The 16770-nt window shown below is 44.4% G+C and overlaps 1 protein-coding gene across 50 annotated transcripts in view; it reads left to right on the forward strand.

Moving 5' to 3' along the window:
* The first annotated feature begins 2150 nt into the window (after positions 1-2150).
* PUM1 (pumilio RNA binding family member 1) overlaps positions 2151-16770 on the forward strand; it is a 150935-nt gene continuing 136315 nt past the window's right edge. For 26 of the 50 annotated variants that reach the window (XM_008265820.5, XM_008265822.5, XM_008265823.5 and 23 more), the window contains exons 1-2: positions 2341-2472; positions 6784-7157. In XM_008265820.5, coding sequence (XP_008264042.1) covers positions 6795-7157 — 363 coding nt within the window. In that variant the 5' untranslated portion in view covers positions 2341-2472; positions 6784-6794. Of the gene's footprint in view, positions 2473-6783; positions 7158-16770 lie in introns of all 50 variants that reach the window. The other 24 variants (XM_017346521.4, XM_089301128.1, XM_070078879.2 and 21 more) reach the window with 11 other exon arrangements.

Here is a 16770-nt window from a genome sequence, read left to right on the forward strand (position 1 = left end):
TGAAATTCTAATCATTGGATTCATTTATTTAGCTAACATTTGATATACACTTAATGCCTGTCCTGGTCTAATTTGGTCTTTGGGGAACCAGAAGTGATTATAAGATAACAATTATAAGAATTATAACAAAGCAGCTACATTTATTGATACTAACTCTTCATTAAACACTTTCTATATGTTGATACCTTTATTTTGCAGGTAAGGGAGCTGACTCCTAGACTCGCCCAAATTCACACAGCCAGGGAAGAGCTGAGCTCAGGATATTTACGCTCCCTGTTTTGTTAAGAAATGAAAATCTCACCCTCATATTTAAAACAAGATACATTCTTTTTAAAAAATATTTATTTATTTATTTGAAAGTCAGAGTTACACACAGAGAGAAGGAGAGGCAGAGAGACAGAGGTCTTCCATCTGCTGGTTCACTCCCCCAGTTAGCTGCAGCGACCAGAATTTCTCGGATCCTAAGCCAGGAGCCAGGAGCTTCTTCCGGGTCTCCCACACGGGTGCAGGGGTCCAAGGACTTGGACCATCTTCTACTGCTTTCCCAGGCCATAGCAGAGAGCTGGTTGGAAAGTGGAGCAGCCAGGTCTCAAATGGTGGCCATATGGGGTGCTGGTACTGCAGGTGGAGCTTTACCCACTACGCCACAATGCCGGCCCCAACATACAGTCTTTTTGAAAAGATTACTTATTTGAAAGGCAGAGCAACACAGAGAATGAGAGATAGAGAGACCTTCTATCCATTTGTTCATTCTCCAAATGGCTACAACAGCCAGGTCTAGACTAGGTGGAAGCCAGGAGCCAGGAACCCCATCCTGGTTTCCTATGTGCATGGCAGGGGCCCAAACACTTGGGCCATCTTCCACTGGTTTCCCAGGCGCATTAGCAGGGAGCTGGATTCGAAGGGCAGCAGCAGGGACTGGAATGGGCACCCCAATGTGGAATGCTGGCAAGTAGCAACTTAACTTTCTGTGCCATGTGGCTGGCCCCACAAGTCACATTCTTGAAAAAAATAATCAGAACTGATATATACTCAAACTATTTAAACAATATGATTAATTTCCTCTCATATTTGCAAAAAATGTGATGTTAATAATCACTTTAATTTTGGCCAAGGTGTTAAATAGATGTATTATATTTCAAATTACCATTTCTTTTATTATTTTTCCTTACCTTTTACAACTTTGAGATATAGTTAATGTATCACAAAATTCAAAGTGCACAGTTCAGTAGTTTTTGTCTAGTCACAGAGTTTTGCAACCATCATCACAATGTAACTTTATAACTTTTTCAACATCCCAAAAAGAAACCCCCTACACATTAGCAATTCCCCACCTGCCCCACCAGCCTGTTCTTCCATCCCTTGGTTGGCCATGTGTGATTTTGTTTTGTCTGTCTTTCTGATTTGGGGGTGGTGGTGGTGTGGCTCAGTGAAGTTGGGTATTTGTCATGTATACCACGTACATCGCATTTTTAGCCATTTTCTCTTTTTACTTTGTCGGTGGTGTCCTTTCTTGCACATGTGTTTAGATTTCTTTCAATCTTTATATCTGTTGACTTTGTTTCGTGATAACCACTTTCTTCCCTCCAGTTATAGGACTGCTCTCCGCCCTAGCATCTTTGCCTTGGGTTTGCTACAGTATTGCCAGGGCTCCCGTCTGCAGGGCACACTGAGTTCAGTCCGAGATAGCGTCACAGTATCTGATCGTTTGAGAAGTTACTTCCATCGGATGGCTACTTTGTCGCTCGTTTTTCAGAGCGGACAGAGTGACAAGAGCCAAATCAAGACAGAGGGCTTAGGCGCGGGGCGGTGGGGGGTGGGCTTCCTGTTCCGGATGTAATGTCCCGCTGTGGCCGGTTTGAAACCTGTAACCCATTCTGAACAAGGGACCTCACCTTGCCATTTTGCGCTGGATCTGGCGAACCACCCTGCGAGCCTGTTGCTAAAAATCCTAGGCTCCGAGAAGCGCTGCATATGTAGTTCCACTTACTCCTCTGCGTTTCACAATGGGGACATGGAGGCAGGTAGCTGAGAGCAGGCCTCCCGCCCGAGAGCCGCAGCAGAGCCGGGGACAACCTGGGGAGGGCTCTAACGTCCGGGCCCGCGCGCGCTCAGGTGCGGGCCCGGGGACCCCGCCTTCTGGCCTCGGCCACGCGCGCTCGTCCAGCGGGCTGGCGGGCGGGCGTGCGCTCGCTCGCGCGCGCAGTGCTGGTGTTGCTTGCGAGTTTCCCGAGTTCACGCAGGCCCTGGGTTGGCATGGCAACCAGGCAACCTGTTCCAGAGCCGCCTGCCTGCTCCGCACATGCCGCTGCCACCGCCGGAGCCGGGGCCAGAGCCTATCCCATGATGCACCGCGGCAGCCCAGTCCCCAGTGGGCCGCCATGTTGTTGGAGTGAAAGGTAAGGGGGAGCGAGAGCGCCGGAGAGAGAAGATCGGGGGGCTGAAATCCATCTTCATCCTACCGCTCCGCCCGTGAGTATCCGCACCCCGCCGGCTCCAAACGCTGCTCCGGACCCCTAGCGAGCAGACTGTCCCTTCGTATTGGTGTTTGAGAGCGATTGGGGGGGTGAGAAGGGCTTTGGAAAAGCCGCCGGGGCCCTGGCTGAGGCTTCTCACTCGCTGTTCCTCGTACATGTTTTGGAGTCAGCAGCAAGGCCCCTATTGTTATCAGAGGAGGGAGGGGGTGGGGAGCGGGGTCGAAGCGAGGCGAGGGCCGGGGGCTTAGTCCCGGACTCGGGGCACAGAGGTGCCTCTCTGTTTGTGCTCGGCCCTGTTGGCATCCGCCGAAGATTGATGTTGCCATTCGGGTTGCTTTTTTTGATGGATTTGCGAAGCCCCGAGTCTTCGGTGTGGCCGTGGAGTATAATTCTGTGCCACCCCGGATTCCTTCGACTTCCTGCGCTTCCGTGGCAGCGCCAAGGGAGGAGGAACAATACATGGCTTTAGGAGCGGCCGTGGCCCATCGCCACAGGCGAGACCCACCGTGGGGGGAACTTTGCAAGCCTTAAATGTGCGTAAGTGGCCATCAGGAAGTTTCCGGTGGCTGTGTAGGCTCCCGGGTGCTTGTGGCCTTTTGTTTCCGCGAGAACCCGTGTTTTTAGGGGGTTCCTCCTCTTTGAGCCTCTCCGTGTTGGTGTCTGCCTCTCAACTCGAAGAGGAGTTCCCCCCTCCTTGGTAGTAGGGAAAACGTCCACACAATGCTAGATAGTTTCCGTGCTCGGCGAAGTGCTTGATAAACACAGGTCATGTATTGTATTTGGGAGGACCACTCCCACGGCAAGTGAGGAGTCAGCTCTCGTAACCCCTTCCAGTGAAGTCCCCCCACCCTCGCCTGAAAAACAAAAGAAACCCCCAGACCCCCAGGCTGCATGACCAGCCAAGGTTTTCTCGGAGGATTGTTACCCTTCATTGTTCCATTAAGAAAATCCTGTTCTTAGCTCTTGTTGGCATTTTGTGCACTTCTTATTACTGAAATGGTTAAGATTTTATGAGGCTTTTGGGGGAGTTTCTGCTTTAAAGTCAGTTACTTCTGAAACTGTAGGTTTGTTGCTGTAGCTTTTTGTTTGTTCTGTGAGAACGCTGGAAAACTCAAGTAAGCCCCCTTCAAGATCAGTGGCTTCTGCTGCTGCTTTAAGTAAGCTAAGTAAACCCTTTGATCCATTGCTGAGTTTAACTTTATAAAACACTCCCAGGGCTGTTGATTGTCTCTCTGGGTCTTTGAGAACTACTCACTGGATTCTGGACTTTGAGTTAGTATTTTACCTTAGCCACACTTGAATTCCTTTTGTCCAAGGCCACAGCTTTTTGAAGTTGGAATTTGTTTAGTTTGGGTTTGAGACGAACTGCTTTAAAATAAATTTATGACCACAGAATGTTTGTTCAGTGTGGTAAAAATAAACACCTTTTCAACCACTAAGCATTTTAGTAAAAGGTGAATTATAGAGATGGATTAAGTCCTGTTCCTTTGTTTGAAGTAAACTCTATTACTGATATTAACAAAACAAAACCCCTTGATGTAAACAGTATGAAAAGCTGTGACAGGGTAGAGGATTGGCCCTTAATTCTAGTTGCTTAATATACTTGCTGTAGTGTGTCATTTGTAAAAAATAAAAAAACAAAACAAAAAAACAACAAAAAAACCATTTCAAATGCTGCATGTAACTTTTTAGTGAATGTTAAGAGTTCCCTAAAAAGGTATCAGCAGTTAAATGTTTTCTGTTATTTAGGTGACTGCCTCCTTAATTTTTGTGCTGTAGTTGCTAGGATCACAAAACTGCTGAAGACACAGGTTAATTGGTTAGGCATTTGCTCACTTTCAGATTGTCCCTTTCTGCCAGGTTTTTTCTTGTTTGAGAAACTGCTTTGCCTCATTAGGTAAAGCAGGAAGTCTCAGGGCCTACAAAACACCAGTTGTTTTGTTTGAACAATTTTATAGGAATCTCTCCGCCCCATTCCTTTTTGAATGAAGTTGTGTTCAGCTTGTTTCAGTGGTAGACTCCTTTTTCATATGGAAATTCCTTGTTAGATAACTATTTTGATAGGTCCTTATTTCAGAAAAGATTGCATTTACTATTTTAGGAGTTCTCTTAGAGACTAACTCTCAACTGCCTTAAGTGGTGGTCACTAAGTTTCTAAGGTCTTTGGCGTGGTGACTTCCTCTGATCAAAAACTCTGAAATGTATTATCTTATTTTGTTTAAAAAACAGAAAACATTGTGAGACATAGAGCAAGGATTTCCTCCATTTTAATAAGGAAATAGGCCCAGGAAGTCGGTTAGTTTAGTGGAAGAACTTGGGTTTTGGAACTTGTGGCCTGTTCTAGAGTAAGTTAGGATGGCTGTTTTCTTGTGGGAGAAAATGGGAATGTCCAATATTGCTCATCCGAGGATGGTAACTTTTTTGGAAGATCATGTGGGATGGCATTAAGTTGCTTTTCACTTTGCAAACACTAGGGGTGAAACAGAGCCAGGGCTTTCTGGTACTTGGGCATGGGCAAGATTTTGTTCATGAAAGCATAATCTGAAGACTAGACGGCTAGGCTACTGGAATCCTACAAGAAGGTTCTGAGAGGTTGGAATTGTTAACCTTTACAATGTTTTTTTCCTTCTGACCTAAAAACATGAATTAGTTGTGTGAAGCCAGTGCTACTGTATCAGGAGGTTTTACAAAATCCAACAAGGAGAGATGATAGTTTTTTTTTCTTTTTTAAATAGTTCTATTGCAAATACCACAGTAAGACTTGGGAAAGATAAGGAGTATGTAGTGGTGACTGTTAGAGCTTAGTCCTCAAAGTGGGCTCTAGGTGCTGTGGCAGATATGTCCTAATTGGTAACTTATTTATTTACTTTGTACCTTTTTTTAAGTGCCCACAGGCCAACAAGTATTCTATTTTATGTTAAAATGTTTTTGATTGTTAAGGAACTTAACTAGTAATGTTTCATAGTAACCCTTCAGAGCTCCTTTGTTCAGTTTCTATAGGAGTAGAGGATCCCGGTGAGAATGTTGACTTACTGGGGAGTAGCAAGGGGTTGGTAGACAGAACTAGACTTGAAAAGTTTGAATCTTTTCTCTGTTGCTTACTAGCTGAATGGCCTTGGGCACATTGCGTAACCTTTCTGTACCTTAGTGTTTTCTTCTGCAGAGTAAGGATAGTGATCCTTACCTTTCAGGGTTTTTCTTTTTTTGTTTGTTATTTTGATAAGATAATGTCTGTAATATATTTGTATTTATCACACTGTTACTATGTTGAGTCCTCTGGTTTTTATAGTGTTTCCATACTAGTAGAATTTGGTTTGTTCTTACACTGTTTATAGGAATTGAAGCAGTGTGATTACAATTATAATTGTTCTTACACTGTTTATAGGAATTGAAGCAGTGTGATTACAATTATAATTGTAAATTGGTGGTAAAAAGCTTGGATTATTTTCCCCTCATGGACAGCAGCTCAGGAGAGGTTTGGGCTAAGAAGATTCTGTTGCCATTCTTGGTCAGAGGGTCTTAACAGTGTTTCCCAGAGGTGTATCCTACAAATATATTGGATCTCTTAAAGGATCCTTTCAAGTTGGACAATCTGAGCTATGAAAACTGCTGAAGTTGGCCAGTGCGGCGGCTCACTAGGCTAATCCTCCGCCTGTGGCGCAGGCACTCCAGATTCTAGTCCCGGTCGGGGCGCCGGATTCTGTCCCCGTTGCTCCTCTTCCAGTCCAGCTCTCTGCTGTGGCCTGGGAGTGCAGTGGAGGATGGCCCAAGTGCTTGGGCCCTGCACCCGCATGGGAGACCAGGAGAAGGACCTAGCTCCTGGCTTCGGATCGGTGCAGCGTGCCCGCTGCAGTGCACCGGTCGTAGCGGCCATTTGGGAGGTGAACCAATGGAAGGAAGACCTTTCATTTTGTCTCTCTCTCTCACTAACTCTGCCTGTCAAAAAACAAAAAACAAACCTGTTGAAGTTGGCTTACGGTGCAAATAAGTTGGGTAGAGGACTTCATTTGAAGTGTAGTTCTTTGTTGCTACCTTTTGGTAACAACACAAGCTTCTCTAAAGTGGCAGTATTGAGTCATGGTCTCAGTATCTTGTCAAAGTGCCTGTTGCCATTTATTTTACACACAGCCACTTAAAAATGGAAGTTTCAGTTTAGGAAATTGTATGTATATTGTATGACATTTTAATTGGTAAAAACTGGTTGTGCATGATTGTTCTGCAAAAAACCCGGGGTTCACGTTTTTATAGTGGTGTCTACATTTTTAGAGATGCAGACGTTAACCATATGTAACTTGTTTGTCCTTAGGTGTTGGTGGAATGAGCGTTGCATGTGTCTTGAAAAGAAAAGCAGTGCTTTGGCAGGACTCTTTCAGCCCCCACCTGAAACATCACCCTCAAGAACCAGCTAATCCCAACATGCCTGTTGTTTTGACATCTGGAACAGGGTCGCAAGCGCAGCCACAACCAGCTGCAAATCAGGCTCTTGCCGCTGGGACACACTCCAGCCCTGTCCCAGGATCCATAGGAGTTGCAGGCCGTTCCCAGGACGACGCTATGGTGGACTACTTCTTTCAGAGGCAGCATGGTGAGCAGCTTGGGGGAGGAGGAAGTGGTGGAGGCGGCTATAATAATAGCAAACATCGATGGCCTACTGGGGATAACATTCATGCAGAACATCAGGTAAAAAAAGTTCACTATTTCAGCTTTGAAACTCTTATAATCACTGTCACCTAGGATATCTGCTTTCAGTGAATGTCTTTAACATCTTACATTGCTGGTTTATTTCTTCTAAGCAGTCATTAGTTTTAAGATCTTGTAATATTGTCACTGGGTTCTTTATCATTGTGCTAAATAGTAAATGATGAGTTCATTTAAAAAAGACTGAAGATTGTTTTCATGTACACAGTACATTTCTGGGAGTACTTTTTTCTGACAAAAATACTATTGTTTCGCATTAACATATATATGCGTGTTAGAACTGTTTGGATTGTTTATAGTACAAATATGTATTTTAGTCTTTTCTGTTGGATATGGGTGACTTTTTTTTTTTTAAGATTTATTTATTACTGGTGGCGGCACTGTGGCATAGTAGGCTAAGCCACTGCCTGTGGTGCTGGCATCCCATATGGGCACTGATTAGTGTCCAGGCTGCTCCTCTTATGATCCAGCTCTGCTATGGCCTGGAGAAGCATTAGAGGGTGGCCCAAGTGCTTGGGCCCATGTACCGATATGTGAGAGACCCAGAAGAAGCTCCTGGCTCCTTTCTTTCTGTCTTTCCCTCTATAACTCCTCCTCTCAAATAAATAAATAAAATCTTAAAAAAATTGTATTATTTTTTTGAAAGTCAAAGTTACAGAGAAAGGAGACGCAGAGGCACAGAGAGAGATCGATCTTCCATCTGCTGGTTCACTCTTCAGATGGCCGCAATGGAGGGAGCTGGGCCAGGCTGAAGCCAGGAGCCAGGAACTTCCTCCAGGATGCAGGAGCCCAATGACTTAGGCCATGTTCTGCTGCTTTCTCTGGTGCATTAGGAGGGAGCTGGATTGGAAGTGGAACAGCTGGGACTTAACTGGCACCCATGTGGACTTTACCTGCTATGCCATAGTGCCAGCCCCAAGTTTTGTTTTTAAGATATTATGGTTAGAAAGTAGTGGGAAGTTGATAACAAATTAGCTGCTCAAATGGAATTTATTTGAAATGAAAATGATTACAATTTTGTGTCAGGAATGACTGTGACCTTTAGGTTTAAACTATTGCTGTCGTCTTAGAAGAACTTGTTTGTTTGGGTCAAATTTTTTTTTAATATTTGTTTATTTATTTGAAAGGCAGAGTTAGAGAGAGAGAGAGAGAGGTCTTCCATCTGTTGGTTCACTCCCCAGATGGCCGCAGTGGCTGGAGCTGTGTTGATCTGAAGCCAGGAGCTTCTTCCAGGTCTCCCATGAGGGTGCAGGGGTCCAAGGACCTGGGCCATCTTCTACTGCTGTCCCAGGCCATAACAGGGTTGGAATGGAAATGGAGCAGCCGGGACTCAAACCGGTGCCCATATGGAATGCCGGCACTGCAGGCGGCAGCTTTACCCACTATGCCACAGCACCGGCCCCTTTTAATATGTTTAATGTTATAAATCCAGAATCATATCTGAAATCATAGTACGTTTTACCAAGAAGAGGATTTAGCTTGATTGATGTTTCCTGACTTTCTGTTTGTGTCTAAAGCATTAGACTGTTTTGGTCAGATTATTTGAAATTGGGTGTAGGTTGAGTTTGGCAAGGTTCATTTTAATCTTTTTTTATTACTATTTTGTAAAGATTTTCTTTGAAAAGCAAAAGTTACACAGAGAGAGAGAGAGAGAAAGATAGAGATACCTTTCATCCATGATTCACTTCCTAAATGGCTGCAGTGGCTAGGGCGGGGACAGCCTGAAGCCAGGAGCTTCTGGGTCTCCCATGTTGGTGCAGAGGCACAAGTACTTGGACCACCTTCCTCTGCGTTCCCAGGCACATTAGCAGGGAGCTGGATGGAAATTGGAGCAGTGGATACGAAACCCCGCCCATATGGGATGCCGGTGTTGGCAGGTGGCGGCTTAACCCGCTATGTCACAATGCCTGCCTCGGCAAGGTTCATTTTATAGTGCCAGTCTGAGTGATGATTAGCAAACAGAACTGACATCTTTTGCTACGCCTCCAATGGAGCACACCTGCAAATCTGACTTCTCAGGCTTCCCTTGACCCCTCCAAAAAAGGTCGGTATAATAGTTCTTTGTTATAGTAGAAACAAAGGCAGAATCTATGTTGTTACTCAATAGAAATTTATTGAGCACAATGACCATAGGTCTCTTTGACTGATACAGTGCATATCAGTACTGCCTTCTAAGAAGCCCAAGAATAGGAGCTTCTTCTAGTGCACTTAGAGCATTTTAAAAAATCTTTATGATGTTCCTATTAAGACATTGTATTTGTTTACTGTTTACTTTGAGTTTTGAAGGTAGGGCTCAAATTTCTCTGATCCCTAGAACATAGCAAATAATAACACTTCAGAAGGAATGTATCTTTGGCCTTCAAACAAGGTTGGGGAAAAAGAATGTGGTCACAAGTAGAGGGAGGCTTGAATGGCAGCTAAGATTGACTTTAGTAGGCAGCAGGGATCTTGAGTACATAGAGTGGCTTTTATCCAGTAGTGTGGGAGACCCAGTTGGTAATAAGAGATTGGGGTGAGTAAGGGCTGAACTGAATTGAATAACCACTCAAACAAACCTGATGTGAGTAATGGAAAAAATGGTATGTGACTAATAAGATGTGTGTAGAATTGGTGATTGAATTAGAAATCTTAGGTCCCTGGGAAAATGAAGACAGGAAAAGAAGTACAGGGGGTTCTGATTTAGGGACAAGGTGGTTAAATTGGGTAGTACATATGTTGATTTAAGGTGAATGTGGAATATCCAGGTGGTATATAGTAGGTAGCTGTGTATGTACAGAGAGATCAGGTAGAAAGTATTTGATTTTTGTGGTAATTAGGTTGGAGGTAAAAGCAGGAAGATTATAATTTCTGTTGTATTTGGCTAAGCATTGTTTAAAATAATAAACATTAGTTTTTTTTTTTTTTTAAGATCTATTTATTTATTTGAAAGAGTTACAGAGAGAGGTAGAGACAGAGAGAGAGAGAGGTCTTCCATCTGATGGTTCACTCCCCAGATAGCCACAATGGCCGGAGCTGTGCTGATCCGAAGCCGGGAGCTTCTGGGTCTCCCACATAGGCACAGGGGCCCAAGGACTTGGGCCACCTTCTACTGCCTTCCCATGCTATAGCAGAGAGCTGGATCAGAGGAAGAGCAGCCGGGACTAGAATTGACACTCATATGGGATGCTGGCGCTGCAGGGCAGGGCGTTAATCCACTGTGCCACGGCGCCGGCCCCCAAACATTAGTTTTTAAAATGTGTCTTATAGATCCATAAAATTTTGGGTTCCCTTTCTTAATGATGGACTGCTGGGTGGAAGCTGAGAGGATAATCATGGTACTTGGCCTGTATTTTGCTAGGTGGGCAAATCAAACGCGAGGTCAGTTTTTGGCAGAGCTCTGATACCTAAGATCTTGTGCTATGCCAATCAATGTGTATTTATTTTTTAAGATTATTTATTTATTTGAGAGCTAGAGTTATAGAGTGAGAGGGAGAGACGGAGAGGTCTTCCATCCGATGGTTCACTCCCCAAATGGCTGCAATAGCTGGAGCTGCGCTGATCCGAAGCCAGGAGCCAGGAGCTTCTTCCTGGTCTCCCATGCGGGTGCAGGGACCCAAGGGCTTGGACCATCTTCTACTGCTTTCCCAGGCCACAGCAGAGAGCTGGACTGGAAGAGGAGCAGCCAGGTCTGGAACCGGCGCCCCCATGGGATTCCAGCGCCGCAGGTGGAGGATTAACCTACTGCACCACGGCACCAGTCCCTCAATGTGTATTTATCATATGTTTACTCTGGCATCTGTTTTATACTGAACCCTGTCTGACTTAGTGGTTTTATGCAGGTCAGTTAACAAACTTAAGTTAATAATATTAAATGGCAAAGCCTGTTCCCTACCCAGGAGGCCTACACTGGTGATCCAACTTGGAATTGGCATTCATCATCATCATCAAAGCACAGTTTTATTGGGCCCTACCCATGAGACAATGAACAGCATTCAGGAACTAAGGGAGTTGGTGTGTGGCAGTTGTGTAATACTCACAAATGACTGACCTGCGGTCATTTTCCTGTATCATTATGGTGTATTGTAATTTACTGGTTCTGATGTTGATCTCACCTCCTAGACTGAGCTGTTCAAGGCAGAGGCTTGTGTTTTTTTTATGCCCCTCTTTTAGGAGGCATTCTGAGGGAAAACTAGAAATTCTTCAGTTTTGTAATCAGGTAAGAGTGGGTCTTTTAGCTGAGCCATCTTGCGGGGACACACATGGCAACAAGTTGAGAGGCCACGTGGACAAGCACAGGTACCACCTGTAGTACAGCAAGGCAGGTGTCTGGGTGAAGAATCATTCATTATGCCCTTATTTCCACTCACTGATGGGTGTGGTAAGTAAGAGGCTGCCTGAGCTTTCAGGTAGTTTGAGAGGTTGAGAAGCTCTGTAACAGAAACATTTATTGAGGACTTGTGTTCTAGGCTCGGGACTGTAAATTTCCACTTTTTAATTCTTGCAGCAATTTTGTGATGGAGGTTTTTTTTTTTTTTTTCCTTTGAGAGATGAGAAGCTAAAACTTAACCACCAGGTAGAACCTGTTTGAAAAAAGTCATTTTGGTTCCCTTATCCATGCTCTACGTGGATTTTCACCTTCCTAGAGCAAAAATGAGACAAAACAAAGCTATTGCAAGCATATTCCAAGATCAAAGAATTATTTTGCCATAATTTTGCTTGAAATTTAGAGATTGAGAGGGTACTTCAGAAGTTTTTAAAAAAATGAAACTAAGATAAGTTTATTTGGTGTCAACAATTTTTTGAAATCCATGTAATTTTTTCATGATACACATTTCCATGAACTTTTTGAAGACTGTTAATGTAAGCCTAAAAATAAAAAGGTAAATACAAACAATGTCATTTTTCTCCTATGTCTTTTTCCCCCCACAAGAGCAGTAATGCTAAAGTCAGTTTTTAAAATTATATGTGTTCCGGCCGATGCTGCGGCTCACTAGGCTAATCCTCCACCTTGCGGCGCCGGCACACCGGGTTCTAGTCCCTGTCGGGGCGCCGGATTCTGTCCCGGTTGTGCCTCCAGTCCAGCTCTCCGCTGTGGCCCAGGAATGCAGTGGAGGATGGCCCAAGTGCTTGGGCCCTGCACCCCATGGGTGACCAGGAGAAGCACCTGGCTCCTGGCTTCGGATCAGCGCGGTGCGCCGGCCGCAGTGTGCTGGCTGTGGCGGCCATTGGGGGGTGAACCAACGGCAAAAGGAAGACCTTTCTCTCTCTCTCTCTCTCACTGTCCACTCTGCCTGTCCAAAAAAAAAAAAAAAATCTTAAAAAAAAATTATATGTGTTCCAAGTGGTAATGTGGGAAACCTACTTCTCTAGAGAAGGAGTAAATCAGTATGATCTTAATGCCAACACATTTTACCATACCACTGAGCTAATATTCCTGTCTAGTGGGCCTGTTTTTTAGAAATAGCTTTTTGGCATATAGGACAGAGTTTAAGATCAAATTGGCAGAGTGTTTTCACCAGTGAACTGATGAAGGAAAGAATATCACAGGTTGTGATGCCAGCCAACTATGTCAGAGAAAAGGGAATTATTTCTTGTGCCAAATACTTAAATCCATTTCTCTCATAATTACTCTCATTTATGAACAATCGGTTTTACAGTTTTTTATAAAAGTTTTTCTTTTCTTTTTTTAACTTTCTGGTGTTAGGATATTCCTGCCTATTGTAGCCATTTTTTGTTGGCTGAATTTCCATCATTTTTCTTTTTTTTAAAGATTGATTTATTTGCAAGGCAGAGATAGGAGGAGAGAGATTTTCCATTCACTGGTTCACTCCCCAAATGGCTGCAACAGGCAGGGCTAGGCCGATCCGAAGCCAGGAGCCAGAAGCCAGGAGCTTCTTCCATGTCTCCATGTGGATGCAAGTCTTCCGCTGCTTTCCCTGGAGCATTAGTAGGGAGCTGGTTCAAAAGTGGAGCAGCTAGGACTTGAACTAGAGCCCATATGGGATGCCGGCACTGCAGGCGGAGGCTTAACCTTCTATACCACAGCACCATACCCAAATTTCCTTCTCTTTTAATAATGAACTCTTTCAGCTGTTATATTTATATATATGTATATATATGTATATATATAATTGAATATATATAATTGAATTTTGGGACTGTTTAGATGTTATTTTCTTTCTTTCTTTTTTTTTTAAAGATTTATTTGCAAGGCAGTGTCACAGAGAGGCAGAGAGAAAGAGAGAGAGAGGTCCTCTATCTGTTGGTCCACTCCCCAGATGGCCGCAACGGCTGGAGCTATGCTGATCCACAGCCAGGAGCCAGGAGCTTCCAGGTCTCCCACGTGGGTGCCAGGGCCCAAGGACCTGGGCCATCTTCCACTGCTTTTCCAGACCATAGCAGAGAGCCAGATCAGAAGTGGAGCATCAGAAGTGTGGCTTTACCTGCTGCACTAAAATGTCGGCCCCCTTTTTTTATCTTTTGTTATTATTTTTAAAAATAAGTCTTTTTAATGTTTATACAACCTTAAATTCTTTTTTTTTTTTTTTTAGAAAGATTTATTTATTTATTTGAAAGACGGGAGTGGGGGAGCCAGTGCTGTTGTGTAGTGGGCTAAGCCTCTGTTGGTGGCACCAATTTGTGTCTGGGCTGCTCCTCTTCTGATTCAGTTCTGTGCTATGGCCTGTGAAAGCAGTGGAAGATGGCCCAAATGCTTGGGCCCTGCACCGGCATGGGAGACCCAGAAGAAGCTCCTGGCTTTGGATCGGCCCAGCTCCGGACCTTGTGGCCATTTGGGGAGTGAACCAGTGGATAGAAGACGTTTCTGTCTGTCTCCCTGTCTGTAACTCTACCTTTCAAATAAATAAATAAAATCTTAAAAAAAAAAAAAAAAAAGAGGGAGAGATAAACAGATATCTTCTATCCATTTACTTTCCAAATGTCAGCAACAGTGATGTCTGGGCTAGGTGGAAGCCAGGAGGCAGGAACTACATCTGGATCTCACACATGGGTGGCAGGCATCCAAGGATCTGGGCCATCTTCTGCTTTCTCAGGGACATTAGCAGGGAGCTGGATTAGAAGTAGAGCAGTGGCCGGTGCCGTGGCTCACTAGGCTAATCCTCCACCTTTGGCGCTGGCACCTCAGGTTCTAGTCCCGGCTGGGGTGTGGGTTCGTCCCGGTTGCTCCTCTTCCAGTCCAGGTCCCTGCTGTGGCCTGGGAAGGCAGTGGAGGATGGCCCAAGTGCTTGGGCCCTGCACCTGCATGGGAGACCAGGAGAAGCACCTGGCTTCTGGCTTCGGATCGGCGCAGTGCGCTGTCCGTAGCGGCCATTTGTGGGGTGAACCAACGGAAGGAAGACCTTTCTCTCTGTCTCTCTCTCTCACTGTCTAACTCTGCCTGTCAAAAACAAAATAAATAAATAAATAAAATAAAGTAGAGCAGCAGGATTCAAACTGGCATTCTGATATGGGATGCTGGCATTACAAGTGGCAGCTTAAGCCCCTATCCACCTATTTTTTTTTTTATTAAGATTTTGTTTATTTGAGAGGTATAGTTACAGACAGAGGGAGAGACAGAGAGAAAGGTCTCCCCAAATGGCCACAATGGCCAGAGCTGCGCAGATCCGAAGCCAGGAGCCAGGTGCTGCTTCTGGTCTCACATGGGTGCAACGGCCCAAGGACTTGGGCCATCTTCTGCTTTCTCAGGCCATAGCAGAGAGCAGGATTGGAAGCGGGTAGCCAGGACTTGAACTGGCGCCCATATGGAATACTGGCACTGCAGGAGGAGGATTAACCTACTGCGCCACTGTGCCGACCCCCATCCACCTATTTTTAAGATTTTTTTTTTTTTTTAAAGCTTTATTTTATTTATTTGAAAGGCAGAGTTACAGAGAGATCTAGAGACAGAGAGAGACAGAGAGAGAGAGAGAGAGACAGAGAGATCTTCCATCCACTGGTTCACTCCCCAGATGGCCGCAACGGCTGGAGCTGTGCCGATCCAAAGCCAGGTGCATCTTCCAGGTCTTCCAGGCTGGTGCAGGGGCCCAAGGACTTGGGCCATCTTTTAGTGCTTTGCCAGGCCATAGCAGAGAGCTGGATTGGAAGAGGAACAGTTGGGACTAGAACGGGCACCCATATGGGATGCTGGCTCTTCAGGCCAAGGCATTAACCTGCTGCACTACAGTGCCGGCCCCCTATTTTTATGATTTTTAACATACACAAACTTTTATGATGTTTGTTTTTTCCTTTTTCCAAATTTAAGAAAATAATCATAAATATAATTTAGTTTAACAAAATTGTATTTGTGTAATGAAAAACTTCAAAGCCCCCATTTTTGGGACAAATCGAAGTCTTTGGAGGAAGGGAGTAAGGGAAAGAAGACGAGTAATAGGGTGTGTGTGTATGTGTGTGTGTATGTGTATGTGTGTAACTGGGCGAGGGGACCTGTGAAATTTACCCATAGTAGGCAAGTCAGTGGATTTAGAATACTAGAAAAGACATCTTCCCACCTAAGTGAGTTGTGAATTTAAAAATGTTGCTACTCTAATGGTAACTTTTATAATTTAAAATTTATTTTTTCTAAATAGCACTGAAAGTTTCATCATGTAATATCGAAGGTCAAGTCTTTGCCTTGTGATTGTTTTATTCTCTTATTGTGAAATCTGTTTTCTCTGTAAACTGTGAGATAAAGTGGGTGATGAAATAGGGAAAAAATTTTAAGGCCAGTGGTAGAACTGTGACCTGTGTACTGAATTGTAAGAGGCAGAGATAGGGAGAAGCTTAGCTCTGAAGAAAAAAAATTTAAAAGACAATTCCACAGGAGCTTATTCTCTTTGTAGTCTCTGGCACTAGGATGTTTCAGTATCCATCATAGATTGATAGGCTTTGGGAGATAATTTTAACTGTCCAGGCAAAATTGAGTAGATGAATGTTTCATTTGATTTTATTTGTGCCCTGTTTTTCTTTCACTTGGTTTTACCATCTTACAGTAGCACTCTGACACCCACTCCTGACGTGTCTACCATTCTTACTGTCTAGTGCTGCATTAATCCTGTACCTTGTAGTTAATAGGAACAACTGTGTTCACCTTGGTGGGGAGCCCGTGTATTCCACAAGCTAGGGAGCCTTGTTTTCTCTGGGCAGCCCTTGCTTCTTGCTTTCTGCTGCATCTGTTGAGGAATGAGTCTCTTGTCTGTGGGTCTTCAGCATTTGGGGCAGTAGCATTTAGTTAATATGCATTGATGCTGAATCTGGTTTTCATATTTTGTTTTTTTTTTTTTATACCTGTACTCTTAGAGCTTTGTTTATTATTGTTCAGAACTCGCAAGTCTTTTTTTTTTTTTTTTTTTTTTTTTTTTTTTTTTTTTATGTTTTGACAGGCAGAGTGGACAGTGAGAGAGAGACAGAGAGAGAAAGGTCTTCCTTTTGCCGTTGGTTCACCCTCCAATGGCCGCCGCTGCAGCGGGCGCACCGCGCTGATCCGATGGCAGGAGCCAGGAGCCAGGTGCTTTTTCCTGGTCTCCCATGGGGTGCAGGGCCCAAGCACCTGGGCCATCCTCCACTGCACTCCCTGGCCATAGCAGAGAGCTGGCCTGGAAGAGGGGCAACCGGGACAGAA

This window comes from Oryctolagus cuniculus, chromosome 7 (genome assembly GCF_051225735.1).
Source record: "Oryctolagus cuniculus isolate XC-2025 breed Fujian yellow rabbit chromosome 7, ASM5122573v1, whole genome shotgun sequence".
NCBI lineage: Eukaryota > Metazoa > Chordata > Mammalia > Lagomorpha > Leporidae > Oryctolagus > Oryctolagus cuniculus.